This window comes from Barbus barbus (genome assembly GCF_936440315.1).
Source record: "Barbus barbus genome assembly, chromosome: 23".
NCBI classification, from domain to species: domain Eukaryota; kingdom Metazoa; phylum Chordata; class Actinopteri; order Cypriniformes; family Cyprinidae; genus Barbus; species Barbus barbus.
Genome location: NC_136751.1, coordinates 21,020,728 through 21,044,853, shown reverse-complemented (window position 1 = coordinate 21,044,853; position 24,126 = coordinate 21,020,728). Strand labels below are relative to the sequence as shown.

The window sequence follows — 24,126 nt, the reverse complement described above, 5'->3', positions numbered from 1 at the left end:
AAAAAACAGGATTTGCAGAACAGAAAAGTTTCTTTAAAGTATGTTCATTTATGCACTCAATACTTGGTCGGGGCTGCTTTAGCACAAACTCCTGCATCAGTGAGGAATGGCATGGATGCGATCAGCCTGTGGCTCTGCCGAGACACCATTGAGCCTTCAGCTCGTCTGGATTGTTGGATCGACTTTTTTCACTTGAAAATATCCCATAGATTCCATATAGGGTTCAGGTCAGACATGTTGGCTGGCCAATCAAATAATATGGTCAGCAAACCACTTGGAAGCAGTTTTGGTATTGTGCACAGGTGCTAAAGTCCTGCTGGAAAAGCAAATCAGCATCTCCATAAAGCTTGTCAGCAGATGTAAGCATAAAGTGCTCCAAAATCTCCTGGTAGACGGCTGCATTGACTTTGGACCTGATAAAACACAATGGACCAACACCAGCAGATGTCACAGCACCCCAAATCATCACTGGCTTCGGAAACTTCACACTGGACTTCGAGCAGCTTGGATTCTGTTCCTCTCTAGTCTTCCTCCAGACTCCAGATTTCCAAATAAAATGCTAAATTTACTTTTATCTGAAAAGAGGACTTTGGACCACGGAGCAATAGTCCAGTTCTTTTTCTCCTTAGCCCAGGTAAGATGCTTCTGACGTTGTTTCTGTTTCAGAAGTGGCTTGGTAGCCCTTTTCCTGAAGACGTCTGAGCGTGGTGACTCTTGATGCACTGACTCCAGCTTCAGTCCACTCCTTGTGAAGCTCTCCCAAGTGTTTGAATCGGCTTTGCTTGACAGCATTCTCAAGCTTGCGGTCATCCCTGTTGCTTATGCACCGTTTCCTACCCAATTTCTTCCTTCCAGTCAACTTTGCATTTAATATGCTTTGATACAGCACTCTGTAAACAGCCACTCCTTTCAGTAATGACCTTCTGTGACTTACCCTCTCTGTGGAGGGTGTCAATGATTGTCTTCTGGACCATTGCCAATTTAACAGTCTTCCCCATTATTGTGGTTTCAAAGAACAAGAGATACCCTGAATTTATACTGTAGAGATGGTTGTTTAATGAAACTCAAATGTAAATATTCTAATATTTTGAGAGACTGGATTTTTGATTTTCATGAGCTGTAAGCTCTAATCATCTCTTCTCAACTTTTGAAATGTTTTACTTTACACGTCATGAATCTAGAATATAAGAAAATTTCACTTTTGAAATGTTAAAAAAAAAAGTTTTTCATGATACTCTATTTTTTGAGATGCACCAGTGTATGTGTATGTGTATGTATATATATATATAATATATATATATACACTCACCTAAAGGATTATTAGGAACACCTGTTCAATTTCTCATTAATGCAATTATCTAATCAACCAATCACATGGCAGTTGCTTCAATGCATTTAGGGGTGTGGTCCTGGTCAAGACAATCTCCTGAACTCCAAACTGAATGTCAGAATGGGAAAGAAAGGTGATTTAAGCAATTTTGAGCGTGGCATGGTTGTTGGTGCCAGACGGGCCGGTCTGAGTATTTCACAATCTGCTCAGTTACTGGGATTTTCACGCACAACCATTTCTAGGGTTTACAAAGAATGGTGTGAAAAGGGAAAAACATCCAGTATGCGGCAGTCCTGTGGGCGAAAATGCCTTGTTGATGCTAGAGGTCAGAGGAGAATGGGCCGACTGATTCAAGATGATAGAAGAGCAACTTTGACTGAAATAACCACTCGTTACAACCAAGGTATGCAGCAAAGCATTTGTGAAGCCACAACACGCACAACCTTGAGGCGGATGGGCTACAACAGCAGAAGACCCCACCGGGTACCACTCATCTCCACTACAAATAGGAAAAAGAGGCTACAATTTGCACAAGCTCACCAAAATTGGACGGTTGAAGACTGGAAAAATGTTGCCTGGTCTGATGAGTCTCGATTTCTGTTGAGACATTCAGATGGTAGAGTCAGAATTTGGCGTAAACAGAATGAGAACATGGATCCATCATGCCTTGTTACCACTGTGCAGGCTGGTGGTGGTGGTGTAATGGTGTGGGGGATGTTTTCTTGGCACACTTTAGGCCCCTTAGTGCCAATTGGGCATCGTTTAAATGCCACGGCCTACCTGAGCATTGTTTCTGACTCACTGTACTAAAATGGCCCCCACAGTCACCAGATCTCAACCCAATAGAGCATCTTTGGGATGTGGTGGAACGGGAGCTTCGTGCCCTGGATGTGCATCCCACAAATCTCCATCAACTGCAAGATGCTATCCTATCAATATGGGCCAACATTTCTAAAGAATGCTTTCAGCACCTTGTTGAATCAATGCCACGTGGAATTAAGGCAGTTCTGAAGGCGAAAGGGGGTCAAACACAGTATTAGTATGGTGTTCCTAATAAACCTTTAGGTGAGTGTATATATACACATACATGCACACATACATACACACACGTGGTCAGAATTGTTGGTACCCTTGGTAAATATGATCAAAGAAGGCTCTGAATATAAACATGCATTATTAATCCTTTTGATCTTTTATTTAAAAAAATCACAAAAATCTAACCTTACATTGAACTAAAACAATTTAAAATGGGGGAAAATCTCATTATGAAATAAATGCTTTTATCAAATACACGTTGGACACAATTATTGGTACCCCTAGAAATGTTTATAAGTAAAATATCTCTGAAGTATATTCCCATTCATATTCACAATTTTGAATACTCCAGGGTGATTATGAACATGAAATTATCCAGCCATGGCTTCTTGTTTCACAGAAATATAAATAGGAGGGAAAACAAAGTTCAAATTCCCTTAATCATCCATCACAATGAGAAAAACCAAAGAATATATTCCTGATATAAGCTGCTTTTAAACCAGGACCTGAGTCCCAATTTCGTATCATAACATGAAAATGTGAGCTGGTATGACAATAAAAATTCCTTGAATCCTTGATGTGCAGCAAAAGATAACAGCTTCACAAATTAGTGAAGTGGCTTTAAGAAAAGAGCTAGAGCAGTGAAAATTCCCATTTCCACCATCAGGGCAATAATTAAGAATTTCCAATCAACAGAAAATGTTACGAAACTGCCTGGAAGAGGACGTGTGTCTATATCATCCTAATGCACGGTGAGGAGGAGAGTGAGTGGCTAAAGACTCTCCAAGGACCACAGCTAGAGAATTGCATAAAATAGTTGAGTCTCGAGGTCCGAAAACCTTAAAAAAATGGTCAAACAGCCCCTACATCACCACATGTTGTTTGGGAGGGTTTCAAGAAAAATTCTCCTAGCTCATCCAAAAACAATCTCCAGCATAGTCAGTTATCAGACACAACTGGAACTTCAAATGGGACTGGCTTCTATGGTCAGATGAAACTAAAAAAAATTAGATTTTTAGCAGCAAACACTCAAGATGGGTTTGGTGAACACAGGGATAAAAAGTACCCCATGTGCACAATGAAATATACTGCTGTATTTTTGATGTTGTGGGCCTATATTTCTGCTGGAGGTCCTGGACATCTTGTTTAGAGACATGGCAACATGGATTCTATCAAATACCAACAGATAAATAATAAGTGCCTGACTCTGTTAGAAATCTTATAACGGGCCATGTTTGGATCTTCCAACCGGACAATAATCCAAAAAAATGGCCATTCCAGTCCTCTGACCTGAAACCTGTAGAAAATGAGTGAGGTGAACTGAAGAGAAGAAGCACCAACATGGAGCTGTGAGATCTGGAGAGATCTTTGATCTCTTGTCAGGTGTTTTCTAACGTCATCAAGCATTATAGGAGAAAATTTAGAGCTGTTAAACTGGCAAATTAATATATAATATATATATAGGTGTGCTAAATATTTGATGGAGATATTTGATGTGTTGGTTTTCCAGCCGCAGGACTAAGGAGGGCGGGTAGTTACGTCATTGGTGTCGTCGTTTGACTTCCTGTCCGTTAGGAGGCGCCACACGCTTCCTCAAATAATACACTTGCTCTTCGAAAGGAAGTCAGATCGAGTGTGTTGCAGGCAAATCCTTTAGCAATAACTCGAATTAATCACTATTATCCATAATTTATTTCTAAAAATAGTGTTAGTATGTACTGATCTAGTCAGAGATGAAGTAACGTATTAGAAAATTCATCAATATATCGCGATTTATAGAGCAGCAGGACTATAACTGAATATCTACGCGGGTAAGATGGGCTTCGCATCACATTTAATGTTTTCATAACAATAATTTGACAAATGTCGCAAATATTAAACGTTGTTTTAACAATAAACCATATATATATATATATATATAAATAATGGTTGAGTAACGTTACATGCAGGTAACTTGTCTTGTGTCCTGCGATATTATAATTTAAGATATTTTAGATAATGTTTGTTACACCGTTCATTTTGAAGAAATAAAATGTCGTCGTGGTCGAAGAAAGCTGGGGGAATAAGACGACCACCAACAAAACACAGTGGAGGAAGGTATGCGAGACAGCTACTGCATAAATATGTTCAGAATTAATATAAGCAACTCACTAGATTTAAATAACCTGTTATGTTTATCATAATCATGTTGATTTGCTTCATGCAGTGGCTCAAAACCTCCCAGATCTTTTCGAGTAACACCATATCCAATGAGGGAGGACAGAAAAGATGATCATCCAGAATCTGAGAGGCACGATGAATATGACAGAAGAGAAAAATGTTGTTTGTAGTTGATAAAGTGCAATGCTACTGAACTTTTCCTGCCTTTAAGTATCTGTTTTCACACATTTGTTTCTCTCTTCTTCTTCTAAACACCTTTTCCCACCAATATTTCCTTCAATTTTCAGCTTTGAAAGCTTAGGCGAAGGGAGTGACTACTCCGGCACTGCAAACTATGAGCATTCACCACATCAGTCAACTGGTATGATTTTTCATGTAATAAACAACTTGGTTTCTCGCTGCTGCTGTTGTGTCCATGATGAGAAATCTTTTTGGAGCAACTTTTTCATGTAAATGTGTTTGTAACAGCTGTTTCGCCTGAAGAATATGAGGCAACAGTTCAACGCAATGCCATATACGAGAGGTTCTTCCAGCAGCTGCATGGAGATGGTGCTAGACAGCCTGCAGACTGTGTTGTCCTGTCGGTGAACAACCAGAATGTGTGAGTATACTCTGCAGGCAGCTGTAAAATTCTGTTGCAGTAAATATTTTATTGTGTGAAACTTGCTTTCTGTTTTAAACTCTTTTTTTTTTTCCAGAGTTTGCACTTGTTTACCTACATTTCGTGCAATGCTGTTTCTCTGTTGTGTGAATGTGCTTTGTTATTTTTAAATGTTAGGCTGATGGGATTCATCAGGTTTAAGATCTGGAATCCAGCATCATCCTTAATGGTTAATAAAAAAATTTTGATAGATATTTTATTATTATAGATCATCCAAAATCTTAAAAGGAATTAAATGTGCCTTAAAGTAGAAGAACAACAACAAACTTCCACTATTCTAAATGTTCACTTCTATTTAACAAAAGTCTCCGGTATGCTCTAATTCTTTACATTTCACTGTCAGACTTTGAATTTTTTAATATTTTACACTGCTAATACAAAAACAACAACAATAAAAACACTAAACATGATGCATCCATCAATAACTGTTAAAATTAATCTTTGAATGTAACATTTTGGCTTACTCTAGATGTTGTCTATAAATTAATAAAAAAATAGTGCAAATCTAGAAAAAAAAGTCTATGTATGTTGTGTAAAATATATTTATCCAACAAATCAAACACAAATGTTTACACCCTGTGGCCTTGCTTAAAGAAAAACATTCATCCTAACCATGCATCATATTGTTACTGTCTTATGTTGCATTCAACATGGTGGTCTTTAGAGACCTGCCTTTAATGATCTAAAGTTTAATATGAAACATTTTCATTTGATTTTTATAATCTAAATTTTCTATTCCACATTCCACAAAAATAAAAAGACATTTAAAATGTTACCCTAAATGTTGAATACACATTTTCAAAATTATGTCTCAAGCATAAAAGAGTGTTTTTGATTTATTTATATTCTGTACATTTTCACCCTCCTACAAAAACATTCACCTAAAAAATAAATATATCCAAAATGTAAAAAACAGAAATTTTAATCACATTCCTTGTCCATTTAGCCAAATATAAGAGCTTCTTTAAGAAGTGGTGATATTCAAAATGTTCAGTAATCTAAGCCATATTTCTAAACAATACGAAATGAAACAAAAACATGAAAACCACAAACAACGCTATTGTCAAAAAGTGACTGCAACTTTGAAATTGAAAGTTTTTCAGATTTCTTGACTGAGAACGCATACCTCTGTTTTTATTAATACACAATGAATATGACACAAACAAGACAGACAGTCCCTTTTTTGCCATCCAATTAAACAATCTTGTCATAAATGTGTTTGATAGAGGTGTTTCACATTTTATTAAGATCCATTTTACAATGTTTTAATTTACAACGTTTTTGGTAAAACATTAATATATATTTTTTTATCATATCTTTACACTATTAAATTTGTGTAAAGTTATGTTATTAATATTAAACTGTAACTTTTTGCATCCTGTTTAAGCATAATATCACTTTTTATGTCCTGATGACTCACACACACACACAAGCATTTATTTGGCTAAAACAAATGAAACAACTGAATTGTGAACTATTTTCTAATATTTAATACTCTTTTAAAATGCTCTTTATGTTGGTTTATTGATTTGTGTGGCACATTAAAACTTTGCATATATAAACGAGACCACACCCAAGACCCTCACCTCGTGCCCTGAAGCATGGTGCTCAATAACCAGATCTCTTCTTCTTCTTTCAAAGGGATTACCCCAAATCGATAGGCCAGTGTTTGCAGGAACGTGGCCTCTCGGTGGAAATGCTTTACCTGCAGGTGGAATCAGGCCTGACGCGGGCCCTCCAAGATGTCCGCTCCGACGGTTCCCCCTTATGTATTCTCGTCGAGCAGACTAATGTAACACTCTCCTCGTGCACAGTAATCATATTTTCAGAGTCCCTCAAAAGTAAGTTCCGACTCCCACAATCTATTTCCCAATAAAACCAGTTTAAATTTACTTCAAACAACAGTTAAATAACCTTAAACAACCTTGACTTGGTGGTGGGCATTTTTAAACTCTTTGCCATAATGAACAACAAAACATTAACCAGTATTCTGTGATTACACTAAAAGACATGCATTTATCTATTCTGAAAATACACTTTAAAAACTCATAAGTATAAAAAGAAAGTTCATTTTTATTAACTGAAAAACTATCAATTTTATCTCCCTGTTGGACTTTGTAACACTGGACTAGACGGCAAACATACAACAGTTATGTTTGTGTAGAAACATACTTTGTCACGAAATGGTTATGAAACGCTTTATCTGGGATTTATGTACTAACATTTACAAAAAAGGAAAAGAAAAAAAATCGTTCTTACTGCATTGTTGGCACATCTCAGTTTCACAAGTTTCCCAATTCTCAAAATTGACATACCTCCAAATTAAACTGTATAATATCTTGTAATTTTCCAACAATTTTTACCCTTTTGTTCCATAAACAAACAGTTTTGAGTGGTCTGAATAAATTAGGCATACTTTACAAAAAATGACATTATTATAATATATTTGGGTACAAACCTACATATTTAAAAATTTTTGCACCATTACAGCCAAGCAAAAATGTATCAGTTGTAGTGCTTGACACAAAATACAAGAAAAAACACAAACAAACAAAAAAACACCTAAAAGATGGTGGGTTTGACCCTCAGCATAACATTAAAATAGATGAAATGCCCTCAAACAGCAGACATGCTTTCATTTTTTTTTTTTTTTTAAATCCATTATTAAAATAGTTTGATGTTTAATAAAATTACTCAAGCTTTTATTCCTATAAAACAAAACCTTGCTGGTAAGTTTTTTTTTTTTTTTTTTTTTAAAGCTGGAATACATTTTTTTACACATTTTATAACACAAGGCATCAAACAGTTTCAGTTTCCAACTTTTGTTAAACACAGAAAAACACACACTAAACGACTGAGGATCACACACTACCAGACTTTCACATCTAAAAAAACAAGCAAACAACAACAAAACAAACTTAAGCAAAAACATAAGTAATTTTTAAACGCGTTAAATGAACTGTTACATTTTCTGAATATAGTAATTTGCTATTACGCAGTGTCATACGTCAAAACTGAATTCATAAAAATGCATACGAGTTATCTCGTGCGCAATGCCTTCCTCATATTAAAAACCTTTAAAAGCAATCTTGTATTAACTTCTACTCTTCTAAATGTCCCTTCTCTCAATATTCAAGTGTGCTCATGAATGTGTCCTTTTGAGTGCATACTGAATTTTAATGTGGCAATTGGGTTAAGCAGTGGTTGCCAGACTGCAGCGTGTTGCTGATAAGGTAGAACTCTTGTGCGTACTGCTTAGACTGCAGCAGCAGCTCACACTGAGCACCATATGTAAGCCCCTTCCCTCCTCTGGCTGACCCTTCCTCTGCCTCTCCACAGTTCATCGAAATATGCCCAAAGAACAGGCCATGGAGTTTGTGTTGGTGGAGTTCAGGCGCTTGAGCGGTTCGCAGCGGGTGCTGGACCCCACGGAGGCTGCGGCACGTGCGGCTGAGCTGACGGAGGACTACCTGGAGCGCAGCAAGCTGGAGCGCCACACTGTTCCCTCTGCCACCCGCCACCTGCTCTTTCTCCTGGCCGAAGGTTTGCACCTGTACCCAGAGGAACTCAACACACTAACTGAGTATCTTCAAAACCGCCAAGACCATCTGCAAGGTGAACATGCTTCCATGTCCTGGCCTAGTTACATTCATATTGTGTTGTCTTTATAAGTGTCTTAAGTCTTAATTCTCATCATTATACATTTTAATATGTGATATAATTAAATGACCTCAAGTTAGATGCATATATGATTGATAAAATGCAGTCAGTGCACATTGTACATTGATTGATTGATTTTGTTTTTATCAAATCTGTTAATTATACATATAATTATATAAACAATTATTTAATTACACACACACACATATACACTCACCTAAAGGATTATTAGGAACACCTGTTCAATTTCTCATTAATGCAATTATCTAATCAACCAATCACATGGCAGTTGCTTCAATGCATTTAGGGGTGTGGTCCTGGTCAAGACAATCTTCTGAACTCCAAACTGAATGTCAAAATGGGAAAGAAAGGTGATTTAAGCTATTTTGAGCGTGGCATGGTTGTTGGTGCCAGATGGGCCGGTCTGAGTATTTCACAATCTGCTCAGTTACTGGGATTTTCACGCACAACCATTTCTAGGGTTTACAAAGAATGGTGTGAAAAGGGAAAAACATCCAGTATGCGGCAGTCCTGTGGGCGAAAATGCCTTGTTGATGCTAGAGGTCAGAGGAGAATGGGCCGACTGATTCAAGATGATAGAAGAGCAACTTTGACTGAAATAACCACTCGTTACAACCAAGGTATGCAGCAAAGCATTTGTGAAGCCACAACACGCACAACCTTGAGGCAGATGGGCTACAACAGCAGAAGACCCCACCGGGTACCACTCATCTCCACTACAAATAGGAAAAAGAGGCTACAATTTGCACGAGCTCACCAAAATTGGACGGTTGAACACTGGAAAAATGTTGCCTGGTCTGATGAGTCTCGATTTCTGTTGAGACATTCAGATGGTAGAGTCAGAATTTGGCGTAAACAGAATGATAACATGGATCCATCATGCCTTGTTACCACTGTGCAGGCTGGTGGTGGTGGTGTAATGGTGTGGGGGATGTTTTCTTGGCACACTTTAGGCCCCTTAGTGCCAATTGGGCATCGTTTAAATGCCACGGCCTACCTGAGCATTGTTTCTGACCATGTCCATCCCTTTATGACCACCATGTACCCATCCTCTGATGGCTACTTCCAGCAGGATAATGCACCATGTCACAAAGCTCGAATCATTTCAAATTGGTTTCGTGAACATGACAATGAGTTCACTGTACTAAAATGGCCCCCACAGTCACCAGATCTCAACCCAATAGAGCATCTTTGGGATGTGGTGGAACGGGAGCTTCGTGCCCTGGATGTGCATCCCACAAATCTCCATCAACTGCAAGATGCTATCCTATCAATATGGGCCAACATTTCTAAAGAATGCTTTTAGCACCTTGTTGAATCAATGCCACGTAGAATTAAGGCAGTTCTGAAGGCGAAAGGGGGTCAAACACAGTATTAGTATGGTGTTCCTAATATTACAGATAAATATACTGAATATATAAACATAAATTTTTTCTTAAATATATACATGTATGTGTGTGTATTAATCGCGATTAATCATTTGACAGCACTAATATATATATATAAGTTTTTGAACTGTAAGATTTTTAATGTTTTTTAAATAATTCTCTTCTGCTCACCAAGTCTGCATTTAATCCAAAATACAGCAAAAGCAGTAATACTGTGAAATATTTTTGCTATTTAAAATAACTAACTTAATATATTCTATGTATTATTCCAGTCACATGATCCTTCAGAAATCATTCTGATATTCGGTCACACTTTATATTAGGTGGCCTTAACTACCATGTACTTACATAAAATAAGTACAATGTACTTATTGTGTTCATATTGTATTGCAAAACACTTTTGCTGCTATTGAGGTGGGATACAGGTAAAGTTAGGGACAGGTTTGGTGGTATGGGTAGGTTTAAGGGGGGATTAAGGTGTAAGGAATGGGTCAACAGTGTAAACATAAATGTAATTACAGAAATTGATTTTTAATATAAGTACAATAATATAAGTACAATTTAAAAACATGCATGTACACAATAAGTGCATTGTATCAAATTATTAATTTAAATGTAAGTACATAGTAGGTAAGGCCACCTAATGTAAAGTGTTACCTAATATTCTGATTTGCTGCTCAAAAAACATTTATTAATATGTTGAAAACAGCTGAGTAGAATTTTTTTTCAGGTTTCTTTGATGAACAGAAAGTTCAGAAGAACAGCAATTATCTGAAATAGAAATGTTTTGTAACAATATAAATGTCATTGTCATTACTTTTGATCAATTTAATGCATCCTTGCTCAATAAATTAATTTCTATAACCCCCCCTAATATTCTATAATATTATTAAATATTAATAATATTATTATTATGATAATAATAATAATATAAAATGTTTCTTGAATAGCAGATCAGCATATTAGAATGATTTCTGAAGGATCATGTAACACTGAACACTGGAGTAATGATGCTGAAAATTCAGCTTTGATCACAGGAATAAACTACATTTTAAAATATATTCAAACAGAAAGCAGTTATTTTAAATAGTAAAAATATTTCACAATGTTACTGCTTTTGATGTATTTTGGATCAAATAAATGCAGGCTTGGTGAGCAGAAGAGACTTCAAAAAACATAAAAAATCTTCCTCTTCAAAAATAAATAAATAACTTACAATTTATTTATATTTAATAAATATATAGAATAAAAATGTAAGTTATATTTTAAATTATACAGATTTGATAATATTTCTAAACATTATAACATTATCTTTTTATTACCACTCTGTTCCTTTCCCCTCCAGTAACTTCCACAGAGGTGGGCAGTGATGTTGCTCCTGTAATAAACAGCCTGCCTCCAGGGTTAGGAAAACCCCCACCACTTCTGCCTACTGGATCTGGACCACCACCAAGAGAGCAGGCAAACCCACCTTCTGGATCTGGAGATACACCCCCGGGCCATCACAGGGGATTGCTAGGTTTGTTTTTGGGGCACAGGATAAAAAAAAAAATGTACTGGGGGTATCATTTTTGTACTTTAAGGAAAAATTATTTAATACGTTCTCTGTTTTTCCAGGCTCATATCCCAAGACGAAACCACCTCCTTTGCTTTCAATGCAAAATCTAAAGCCACCTTCCCACAGATCAGCTGCCCCCCATAGTCTTTTACCTTCTCGGGCCTCTTCAGTCTCACACGGTTCTTCATTTAGTTCTCCATCTAGAGGGCCAGCAGCCCCTCATAGTCTTGACAAGCCACAACCTCTTCTAGGCCCAGCACCTACACATGGGCCATCCTCCACCCGTGCTCCTCTGCTTGATCGTGCCCCTCTGCTTGACCGTGCCCCTCTGCTTGATACGCCTCTTGGTTTCCCGTCCTCTAGAGGACTATTGCAGCATCCGGGGTCTCATTTATCACGTGGGCCACCATTGATGTGTGGACCACCTCCGCAGAATGGACCCCGGGGGCCTAGAGCACCTCCACCTTCACTCAGGAGCCTTCATATGGTAGCCCCAACAGGTCAGCATCTTCTCATGAAGTTTTTGTTATAATGGCTATTTAGAGAACTATTGGTATGGAAGGATTTATTTATTTATTTTTGGTTCCTCTTGTTGAACTTTTTTTTTTTTTTTTTTTTTTTTTTTGTCCATGTTCAGGTCCTCGCCCACCACGACGTCTGCTCCCTTGATTCTCTCAGGACGCCTGATTAAATCATAGGCCAGTATTGCCACGTGGGACAGTTGTTAACATTTTGGACTTAGGCAGTTTTATGTTTTACATTTTTTAGGAATTTGACTTCTGTGGTTTCTTTCAGGATCCTATGTGATTTTTAAAGATGTACTGGTATGGAAAAAGCCTCAGTTGTGTTCTCTTTATTTCCACATGTGTAAGCTAATTTGTAGAATAAATATGAAAAATTTCAGTGGCATAAATCTGTGTGCTCTTTTAAATATCACTGTTCTCTGTACAGTGATTGAATATATTTCAAATACAGTTTTTGGTGTGAGGCAATAATATGAGACTATTCTGAATTTTTGGTAGATTGTAGAAGGTTCTTGATCTCCAGGAGCCAGAGATTTTTTTGTATTTTAAAAAAATAAAGATAATTAAAGTGCATAATGGTTTGAAATGCAATTCATCTTAATCTTTTTGAAGAAAATTTTCAATTTTTTTAGTACCCCCTCCCTCAGGTTTTTATTTTTTAGAATTTAGAAACATCTTTTTTCTTAGATTTTTAAATTTCTAAAGTGTGAATCCAGCCCCTAAACTTTAAGAAAATGTTTCCTCCCTGTTACACTGAATGAATACTCTTAATAGCTTGAATAACTTTACCAGATAGACACCACTCATGAGCTTAATCGCATTAAGTTCGAAGTATTGCGTTTACATGAGGTAAAGTTTAATCGTGATATTGCCAAAATCTAATTATAATCGCATTAAGAGGGTGCATGTAAACGCACTCAATGTTTTCTTTTGACTCTACATTTTGACTGGACACAATTCTGTGTACAATTCCATGTTTCTGAATGCAAATTTGCTATAAATTGAAATTGGATTGTGCCATCTGACTACAATTTTCAGGTCATGCTCAAATTTTTGATTGGATTTAAGTCTTAATTCTTTGGAACATTGTTGTACTGGAACAAAGGGGTCGCTACTCTGAACGGGTCTTTGCCTGGCTGATACTGGCACCCTTCGTGGATTTTGGCTGCATGTGTTCCCCTTGATGGCTACAAGCTTTTTTGCTTCTCTTTGCCAGGAAAGAAACACCAGAACAAGATGCTGCCACCACCATGCTTGACAATAGGAGGTTTCATGTTGATCAGTACCAAACATATGTCTAAATTTTAAATGATAAGTTAGTGATAATTTTCTCCACCAGTGAGCTTTTAACCACTGTGACTGAATCGACGAGTTAGTGAGCTGAACTCTAGAACCAAACCAGTAACATTCAGAAACATCATTCAGACCAGTTTTGTGAGCTGCATCAATTGATTAATTGAAAAGATCTGATTCAAAAGAATTATTCATTCTAAAATCGGACATCACAATTTTTCTTATATGCACCCCATGGCTTCAGAAATCTTCAGAAAACATGGCTTTAGTGCACAAGTCATATGGTCATTTATGATCATTTTATTTTATTCATTTAATTTTTTCATTGCGAAGTTTGAATAGCCAAGATATTATGCAAAAATTGGCCTTTTGTGTCCAATGAAGAAAGTGAGGGTGAGTATATAAGAATAAGATTTTGGAGCAGTTTATGCTTCCATCTGTTGCTTTATGGAGATGCTGATTTGCTTTTCCAGCAGGACTTTAGCACCTGTCCACAGTGCCAAAAGCACTTCCAAGTGGTTTGCTGACCATGACATTACTGTGCTTGATTGGCCAGCCAACATGCCTGACCTGAACCCCATATGGAATCTATGGGATATTTTCAAGAGAAAGATGAGAAACAGTCGATCCAACAATCCAGATAAGCTGAAGGCTCAATAGTGCCTCAGCAGAGCCACAGGCTGATCGCTTCCATGCCATTCCTCACTGATGCAGGAGTTTGTGCTAAAGGAGCCCCGACTAAGTATTGAGTGCATAAATGAACATACTTTAAAGAACTTGAACTTTTCTGCTTTGCAAATCCTTTTTTTATTATTATTGATCTTAGGAAATATTCTAAAATTTTGAGAAACTGGATTTTTGACTTTCATGAGCTGTAAGCTCTAATCATCAAAATTAAAACAACAACAAACACTTTTGAAATGTTTTACTTTACATGTAATTAATCTATATGAAAGTTTCACTTTTTAAACTAAGTTACAAAAAAAAAGACCTTTTTCACAATATTCAACTTTTTTGAGATGCACCTGTTCAGCAACAATCAGAAATCTTCCTCAGGTTGAAAAATTCATCTCAATGCTTAACCTACGAGTTTCTTCTTATGGGTGATTTAACTAAGGGGATATGTAACTAACTCTGCTTATGAACTCCTTTTAACAATTGGTGGATGGAAATGAAAGACTCCTCTTTATCCCAACATCACAAATTTAATGCTACTTGAGACATAACATGAAAATGGAGTAATTTGGTTTGGAAAAAATAAATAACTTTATAAATCTAAACAGGGCCAGAAATGTAGGTAAACTATGAAAGTCCATTTCTGCCACATAAGAAGGGAAAAAATGATCCCTGGGTAAATCATAATTATGAGATGTCACGATTGACTTATTATAGTTTCAACACTTTACACGATAATGACTATTTTTCGTTTAAATGTCTACCTTTTTATGCCATTATTATTATTATTATTCCCCCAGAATTATAAATTACCAAACCATGATTTTTTTTCTTATGGATCGGCTTTCATAGTCAAAATAAATGGACAGAGGAAAAATACGTTTTTTTTTTTTTTATGGAAATATTTTAGTAGAACGTCTTTTAGAAACAATACAATGCTATATAAAAAAGGACATTTTGGCTAACTTTTCCTTGTATTTCGCCTAGGAAAGCAGAAATACAGCTTTGAAACATGAGGGTGAGTATAATGACAGAATTTCTAGGTGAACTGTCATTTTAAATAAGGGTAGAGTCTTGATAATGTCACAATTTAATATAAATGTTTAACATTGCGAAAATGAAACAGCAACAATCTACGAGACACGACGCTAATCTGAGTGTAAACTCATTTTAACCACTAGAGAGCGCTGTAGACCTACGGAACATACGTTCAATGTTTCATTTATGGGCCTTCTGCTTATCAAACCTCAAAACATCCATTGCTTTTCTATTACAGACATTTTCTTCTCAGATTAGATTTGGTTATATTTTATTTGAAAAGAGGAAACACTGAAATGCAGCATTTAATACGATTTAAATACAGAACGAACCCTACAAATTGTTTTCTGGAACACATTGCTAGCGTGAATGTACTTTTCCTCAATAACAGTAAAGATAATTTTCTCACGCAAAATAATATAAACCATTGGGAGAGAAGTCGAAGGCTTGCAGAGTGTAGCTACTGTTCCTTGTGCAATTTCATAATAATAGGAATCTGTATTTGTGAAGTGTTAGATTGCCCACATCCTCCAGTTTGGACGAGATTGCTTTCAGACGACATAATGTTTGTGTTTGGGGACAAATATAGATAAATGTAAATCACAAACCAAATATTGATACAAGACTAGATATTTTAAAGACATAATCACGGTAGAACAGTTACTCAAGAGAATTAATGCCCCTGTTTTAAATGGTATATTTTAATGCCACACAACATTTTATTGTCACTTTTCAAAGCAACTCTCACAAAATACATGGACTGATTCTTGTCCTCAGTCTCCTTCAAATTGCTAAGAATTCACATAAATGTTTCTTAGGCCTTGCGTGAGAACAAAACTAGTTGTGGATGCATCTGTACAGTCATGTGTGTATACAGTATACACTGCATGTAAATCCTAATGCCAAACATTGTCAGCAAATGTGTGTCTTTAGTAGGGCATGTTTTACAGATGTTTGTCTCTCCACTCTCTGATCACAGACATTCGACCGCAGCTGTGAAGTATCCATCACGTCTCAAAGTAATGGAGGCCCGGTTCTGCTTCATTTCACCAGCTGGGAGGTGTTGATTGGGCTTTTTTTGGGTAAGTGAGCAAAAAACGGCTCCACTAAAGCTGATAAATGCAATAGGAGATGGAAGGATTACCAGTCAAACGGAGTGAAACCAGCTTTCGCTGTTACAGAGGCAAAGGCATGCCTCATTTGTGTCCCACAACATGCAATTCAGTTACTGTTACAATTCCGCAATCACACAGAATCACTTTTTTCCCCACAGAGACACACACTTGCCATTCCGGCACAACTGGATATCAATCAAAATGTATCACTATGAATATTCTTGGCATTATTGTGTTAGAATTCACAGATACCCAGGTCGTCTCTAAACGCGATATGCTTCTTTGTTAAGACAGCACCACACTGAGCTCCTGTATGCTGCTGTGAGTGAGATCTTCATTAGAAACCTTGAGCCCTTCACCAGGATCTGTGCCAGGTACTCGGTCTAACAGCCAAACATGTTGATAATTAAACCCCTGTAATCGAGAGGTGTTATCACAACAATTAACAGCAAAAATGTGAGGGTATGAGCGAGAGTCTCAGAACGTGTGGCTTTGTACGCAGTTCCTCCCTTTTTTTTTTATTTGATGGAAAGGTTTTACCTTCACTCTAATCCTTCGGCTATTTGTTTAAGTGCAGAATTAACTGTGCGTTTTTGTTTTGAGTGTACATTTTGCGCAGTATTCCTCTATCAAACCATCTTGGGAGGGATTTGATGTGGGGGAAAGCGTACGAAAACATAATTTCTCTTCCCGTCTTTTTTCCTGAAAGCACATTTGTCTCTCTCCTACTTTCCCTAATTCTCCAGACGTGTTCCAACCGTTCTCTTTTTCCCCTCTCCCTCCCCAAAGTTGGCTTCCTCTGCCCTCGTTCCTAGGCATCAGCTGAAGACCCAGCAAGGCCCCCATACACAATGAGTTTTAATTGGGTTAAGTTTGTCCGCCACAGATAACATTTCTCTTTCTGTGGAGAATAAAACAAATTGCTGGCACTAATGGCACTGTTTAATGTAGCTCTTTTTATTATGGATGGAGGAAATTAGGAGGAGACTCCCAACAGAGAGCTGATGTCGTGGGAGTGAGTGCATTGTTGCAGCTCATCAGAAAAGCATTTTTGCTGGAGCGCCGGCCTCCTCGCCGCCGTTGCTCATCTCTCTCTCGCTAAGCCCTTTCATGTGCCCTTTTGAAAACACGGCCGTGTACCTAAGAATTGGGAGCGTTAAAGCGCATAGCCTGTGCGATCTGACATGATCGAACCCCGCGTTTGGCACCATGTGTTCTGAACCTGTTCTCCGTCCGCTGTTTTTTATGCTTTAATGCCCTAAGTCCATAAAGCTGGTGTTTCTTTGTGTAAGTCTGGGGCAAGAGCCAGGGAAACGGGGGCTGGAGGGGGGCTTGTTATTGAGGTTTTGGCACAAGACGCGGTAAGCCTAAAAGCCTGAAATTTGTTCTGCATTGCTTTCGTTTCTGAAGAGGGTCCCCCTTTTTCAAGTCAGACGTCTCACTGCAGCAAGCTAATGGGATGCGAGGACAGATGCACACCCTGGCATTTAACACGCCAACACCTGAGAGTGTTTGGAAGACAATCAGCAGTAAAAATGTAATGTTCAATCTGGATTTTTATGGTGGCTAATCAGGACTGATGAAGTAGAGGGTACATTAAAGTGCAGCCGAGCGGTCAGCCCCAATCTGCGTTCCTGCTCTCCACCTCTCCCTCGTGTGCCCATGTGCACTCAGCATCAGCACGGCTGTCTGGGTCCGGGGTCACTATAACAAACGAAACGTGGTGTTTTAAGCGCCGCGCTGTCCTTATATGGACAATTAGTGCTGTACAGCGGCATATTTTAGCAATCCTATATTTTGCTGAGGTACACGTTGAGACAATTAAAAGCTTCTGGCAATGCTTTCCTGACATTTTTTGCTTTCATAATAGATTCTATCAGGTCAGGTCACCGCAGCTCGGTCCAGAAAGTAAAACCCGAATCGAAGGAAGCTAATAAAATGACTAATTTTTTGGGCTCTGCTTCAGATCCATTAGCTGGAAACGCATTTGTATTTTAAACCTCCTCGTACGGATTGACAGAAGTGACACCGCGAGCGTGCGCCTCTCCTGTACTTTGTTAACGAGACAAAAGAGTGTTGGCTTTGCAGTATTTAAATCAGTTATGTCTAATTATTTCATACAAAAATAGCCTATCTAGGGCAAAGCCAATGAGATGTAACATTGTCTGTGGAGGGGGGACCTGGAGGAGTTGGCGTGAGTTCAGCTGAACAGAACAGAACAGAACAGAGAGAATACGCTGTAGGCAACATAAATATAACATGAACTCTCCAGGCTTGTGACAGTACAATGGGGGAGTGTTTAAGGGTGCTTTCTGGGTCCGCACTGTCCAATGGATGATAGTCGCATAAGAATAGCAGCATACCTAGGTACGGTGAGAGAGGAGTCGGATGAGAGAAAGGACAAAACGCTGTTGAGTTATTGCTAAATTTTGAATAACTGTCGCATGAATAATGTAAGGGCATCAATCTACCACCGTCCCTGCTGCGTGAAGGAAAATACTAGCCAATACTGAAGCCATTTGAATTCAGTTAGCAGTGAAATGATGTGTTGCAAATGCCTCCTTCCTTATAATGTCCAGTGAGAGATTTTCTTCCTCTTCTAAACGTTCAATATTTTTCAAATCGCATGCAGTCATCCAAGCTCAAAAAATTATTTGCCACTCATTAAGATTGTCCTAAAATAGCAACGGCGTCTATTCCAAACAGGACCACCGCATTTGCAGTTCACACCTCTTTTTCTCCAGCGTCTTAATTAATTTCATCCACATGTCTTGTAAGTCTTATTCTGAACTGTTCATTGTGGCACAAGAAAAATGCAAATCCGTAAAAAGATGACAGAGGGTGTAATCGTGTGCTATGTGATTTTGCAATGCCACTCTTTCAAACCATTCATGTCTCGGCTGTCCTTGACCCTTAAGGAGCTTGTAATGTGGGCTATTTTCCTCCTTTGAATTTATCAGAGAAAAAGGGACCACTGTGGTGAGCTTTCGCCCCTTCATGCCAGTGGCCTCTCTCTCTGGGACACCAGAAGCACATTTAAAAGCGGTCTCCAGGCGTGCGCTCAGACGAGACAAGAGGGGCCCCAGTCCTCCATGGGGGGGTCAATTTTAAAGGCCGCTCCATGCCTCCGCGGGGTGCCCGGCTCAATCTGCAGGACGTCCTGCTGACCAAGACAGGGTGCCCACCATGTTATCCATGACAACGGCCGAGCAGCTCTGGCGCACCGCGTGTGATTTTGACCATTTCTTAGGTTGATTTTTGCACAAATGATCCTCTTTTTGCGACTGCGCTTTGGTAGCACAAGCAGACGGCCAGACAGACGCAGTGGGGACTAAAAATACTGTCGAAAAGGTCTAATCCTGCCAAAAAGAACGCAACAAGGATCCTAGGAAAAGGGGTTAAAAGTTAATTAAAACATATCCCATAATACCAATGAAAATAAAACAACACATCTGATAATATCAAACATTATTTGCATATGCAGATCTTTTTCGAAAATAAAATGCATGCACTTGATGTTGCAAAGGCTAAACACTTTTTTTTTTTTTTTAACTCCGACAAAGAGAAATGACAAATCTGATCTGTTTACTCACCCTGTTGTTGATTCAAACCTGTAAAACTTTCTTTTTCTCATTCACTTTCATTGTATGGGGGGAAAAGGATGCAATGAAAGTGAGTGGTGACAGACTGTCAGACCTTACAATACAGCCCTACATCTTTTTTGTTGAGCAGAAGAAAGTCAAACGGATTTGGAACAACGTGAGGGTGAGTAATTGATGACACTCTTTTTTTTTTATTTTTGGCTGTGCTGAACTATCCCTTTAAATCCTAAATCTTATCCGATTAAAAGCAGATAAACGTGTTGCAAAGGCGACGTAGAAATGATAAATGCTCAAAACAAACCCCCCAAATAGTCAAAATGTCATCGTATACAATCGCCAGTTAAAGGCTGGAGTAAACCCGAGACGATGGCACCAGTACAAGGAGCGCAAAAAGCGAATCCAGTCCGTCTTTTTTCTTGCACGCTGCAGAGTTTCCTCGAAGCTCCGTGTTTTGGCCCCGATCCGTGCTCCGAGTTAAGCTGTAGTTTCCATGGCTGACCATGGTTTGGTGCTGTTGGCTCTCTCTGTCTGCTCAACCCAGGCTGTGCGGAGCTCCCTGCGGGATCAGAGCGCTCCCCCGCCGGGACCCTACTCTCACATCCTCCTGCTGGGACACGGCTACATTTCCAGCCAAGCCTGGCTTTATTATGTGTGTCTGCGCTGCAGCCCCGCCAGCAGTCGGATCGGGAGGCGGAGGGAAGACCAGAGTCAGGACAAAGAAAAAGGGAGAGAGAGGCTAGCGACTAGAAATATTTACGGCTTTTAGGACGATAAACAAGAAGAAGAAAAATCCCCACAGGTAAAAATGCTGCGTAAAATGCCATTGAGAGTGGCACCTTCGGAAAAATAACAGCGAAGCAGGGCGGTTCGGCGGGATCACAACGAAAAGAGACAGTTGCGACAACTGCAAAAAGGAGGAAAAACATTGCGAATCAATTCCGAAACACCGTCGAAGTGGCTTTAGCACATTATCGGCAAGTATTGGCACCTCTCGCCACTGATCAGGTGTAATTTGGGCACGCTCCGCTTCTTCAAACTCTGAGCGCGCGTGCCCGCTCCGCCGTCAGCGTCTGCCGCTACGGAGGAACAAAAGAGCGTTCGATTCTCGAACTCGGGAAAAGCCGCAAGTTATTCTTAAATCTACAGGTTGGAGAAGTTCAATCATTGGAATATCAGTTTCCATTGCCGTACTCTCTCTTCCTTTGAACGCTTCTGGACCAGCGAGACTGAAGTTGCCGCATTGCAACAGGCAAAGTGAAGAAATCTCCCAAGTATCAGCGCGTGACCTGTCAATATTTCTCGGAGAGGACAAGATACCCGTTAAAGAAAGTAAAATATTGTTGTTAACACGGAGATGTCTAGACGCAAGCAGGCCAAACCGCGCTCCGTTAAAGGTAAGCGTTTTATGTTGGTATACGAGAGGGAACAACTCACATGACCAATGAGATTTCATGGGTAAAAGTGGCGGGGATTGTGAAATTCATCGATTTAATGTGTTTGCTTTCAATAGTGACATTATGTTCAGAGACTTTATGGAGGATTTTTGACATCGGAAGATCATGAAGAAATGGAGCACTTTCATTTTGATGCCAGGTGCCACCAGGTCTTGTGGGTGACAGTGCAAGTTATCTCTTATAGGAAAGGTGCTGTACCTGTAAATGGTGCTTGAGTTGATTTTAGGTTATTTATTATAATTATTATTATTATTAATATTTAAACAATTTTATTAAATCATATTTACTTTTGTAATTAAACAACATCACTTTATACTCAGAAGTATTATTATATAATGTTTTGTTAAATTATTTAATTTTATATATTTTTCTTTAAAAAAAATATTTATTTGTGTTTAAGTTTTTAAACGTAAGAATAATATATTTTTTTATTAATAATACTGCTACTGCTCATAAAATAGACCTTTAAATAAGTGTATTCCAATTTTTCCTCTTTGTGGAAATCCTAAATATTCTGAGATGTTTTTGCTACTCAATTTAGAAACCCCCCTCTCAGTCTGTAGTAGTATTGTGAATGGAATTTGATTCTCTATAGATCTCTGTTTGGTGTTTTTCCCCACTCTTTGCTGTTTATTGTCTCAAATTTATTCCCGGTTGTGAGTTTGACATGGCAGAATCAGTCACACACAGTCTCATCTCATTCACGCCCCTCCTACAAGACTCAACACTCACAGGCAGGTGAATTTAGGAGCAATAAGGCCTGCTGCTATTTTGTCTTGTCCATCAGCAATGTGCGGCAGATATTGTGCTGCCGGTTGAGATATCACTTGGCACCCTCACCCCAATAGAAACCAGATGGGCTTTCGGGTGGCCATGTGGCCCATATTAGTACCCCCTCCCCCAAATAATAACCAGTTTTTTGTTTTAATTAACGGCCGCAATCTGCAGAGGTTCATCAAGAGTGAAAAAAATGGTTGTAAGTTTACCTAGAGTGTAAGTGGATAATATTCATGGCGGTTGAACTGTAAATACAACGTGTTAAGAATCGGTTATTGTCATAGATATTTAACATTGACAGAGCCAGCTGGGTGCAGATCAATCCTAAACAATGTTGTTGAGTTGTTTAGGAGAGAGAGCCTTTTTTTGACCCTGTAATCAATAACATATATTTTTTTATTTTGACCAGCTTTTATTTTTCACATGCGAGAAGTGATTATGAAATATTATGCAAATAATTATGCATCCTCTTTTTTTCTCCCCCATTCATTAACTAATTATGTTTTTTGTTTGTTCTGTTTTTTTTTTCAAGGCAATTGCAAATCAAATGTTTTGTTGTATTGCAACAAATACTGTTGCAGTTTTCTATCGAGTATGCATTGGCCTGCTGCAGCACAGAGGCTTGGTGGGTAAACAGTGATTGTATTGACTCAGCGATGCACGTCAATCAGAGGCCAATTAAATATGTAAGCAAGGCTCGCTCTGTCCCTATCTCAGCCCAGCACCTTTAGCTTTGATTGCTATGCTCGGAGATTAGAAGGGCACCAACAATATATTTGAGTGTGGTAAGCACAAAATCATTCATGTTTTTTTCTGTCCCGGTGTCTAGTGTATTGGCTCGCTCTTCCAGAGGTTAAGCTTGTTTGTCATTAATTTCTGCTTTGATATCTTCAAATCTGCAGGTGTTGTAGCTGTAGAAAACATATGAGAGGGGGGTTCATCAAAAAAGCGTTGCCCGTTGTCACGTTAGACCGGGGATTATTTTCCAGTAAAGGAAGTCATGCTCTCACATCATATTACATTAGAAACTGTGATTGCCAGTGTTACTCGCGCACGCAAGAGCGAGAGAGAGATTATTTCGAGAGGAAAAAGACAGCCAGTGTTCGTCAGAGGGGGAGAGGGAGCTGCGCTTATCAAAATATTATTTCTCTCAATTAATCCCTTTTTAATGTGTGTCTATGCACTGAGTGCTCGGCTGTGGCATTCCTGTTTCATATCTCCACCGTCCCCATGAGTGTTTCATGCATTATGTAGCGATGATTATTACTTAATTACACATTAATAAATCCCCTTCATTTGCAGGACATTAAGAGGGGGATGAATGCACACGACAAGAAGGGAGACAGTGAGGGCACTTATTTAAATTTTTTCAGTGTTGTTTACAGTCAGTCGAATCAAATTGGACATTTTATTCCACGAAAGGGAGAAAACATTTGAGTAATACTCATCTGAAGCTTGCTGAGAATGAAATCTAATGACATTATTCCCCCCTCGGCCCACTGATACCAGGGTCTTTTTGGGTACATAGGTATGTGGATGAGTTTGTACCTGGTTCACATGTTGAAATGTCTTTCAGGAATGCATTTCGCTCTTCCTGCAGAATACGTATCCTTTAGCAAGGGTTTCGATAGGGAATTGGGTAATTACTCGCTGTTTTGAATGTAAATTTTCAGACGTGCATTTCAACAACTGAGGGACTGTGGGAAGGAAGGGATTTTCATACATAGATGCAAAACACAACAGCGAGTTGTTTTTGCAGGGACTTCTAGATAGAAAATAATGTGGAATGTAATTTTGTAGATTTCTGAAGTGAGGTTTGAAGTTGCAGATTTTTC

The 24,126-nt window shown here is 38.6% G+C and overlaps 2 protein-coding genes across 3 annotated transcripts in view; both read left to right on the top strand.

Moving 5' to 3' along the window:
- Positions 1 to 3,957: 3,957 nt before the first annotated feature.
- On the top strand, positions 3,958 to 12,926 carry LOC306842583 (uncharacterized protein). The gene is made up of 10 exons (XM_079373531.1): positions 3,958 to 4,176; positions 4,391 to 4,462; positions 4,572 to 4,655; positions 4,813 to 4,886; positions 4,994 to 5,126; positions 6,828 to 7,027; positions 8,526 to 8,801; positions 11,601 to 11,774; positions 11,873 to 12,313; positions 12,451 to 12,926. Exons 2-10 carry the CDS (start codon positions 4,398 to 4,400, stop codon positions 12,480 to 12,482), a joined length of 1,479 nt encoding a protein of 492 aa, XP_079229657.1. The 5' UTR covers positions 3,958 to 4,176; positions 4,391 to 4,397; the 3' UTR covers positions 12,483 to 12,926.
- Positions 12,927 to 20,567: 7,641 nt separating this feature from the next.
- The window catches only part of LOC306843246 (zinc finger protein 423-like), a 158,141-nt gene continuing 154,582 nt past the window's right edge, over positions 20,568 to 24,126 (top strand). Inside the window, exon 1 of one of the 2 annotated variants that reach the window (XM_079374610.1) lies at positions 20,568 to 21,454. In XM_079374610.1, coding sequence (XP_079230736.1) covers positions 21,415 to 21,454 — 40 coding nt within the window. In that variant the 5' untranslated portion in view covers positions 20,568 to 21,414. The remainder of the gene's footprint in view (positions 21,455 to 24,126) is intronic. The other variant, XM_079374609.1, reaches the window with a different exon arrangement.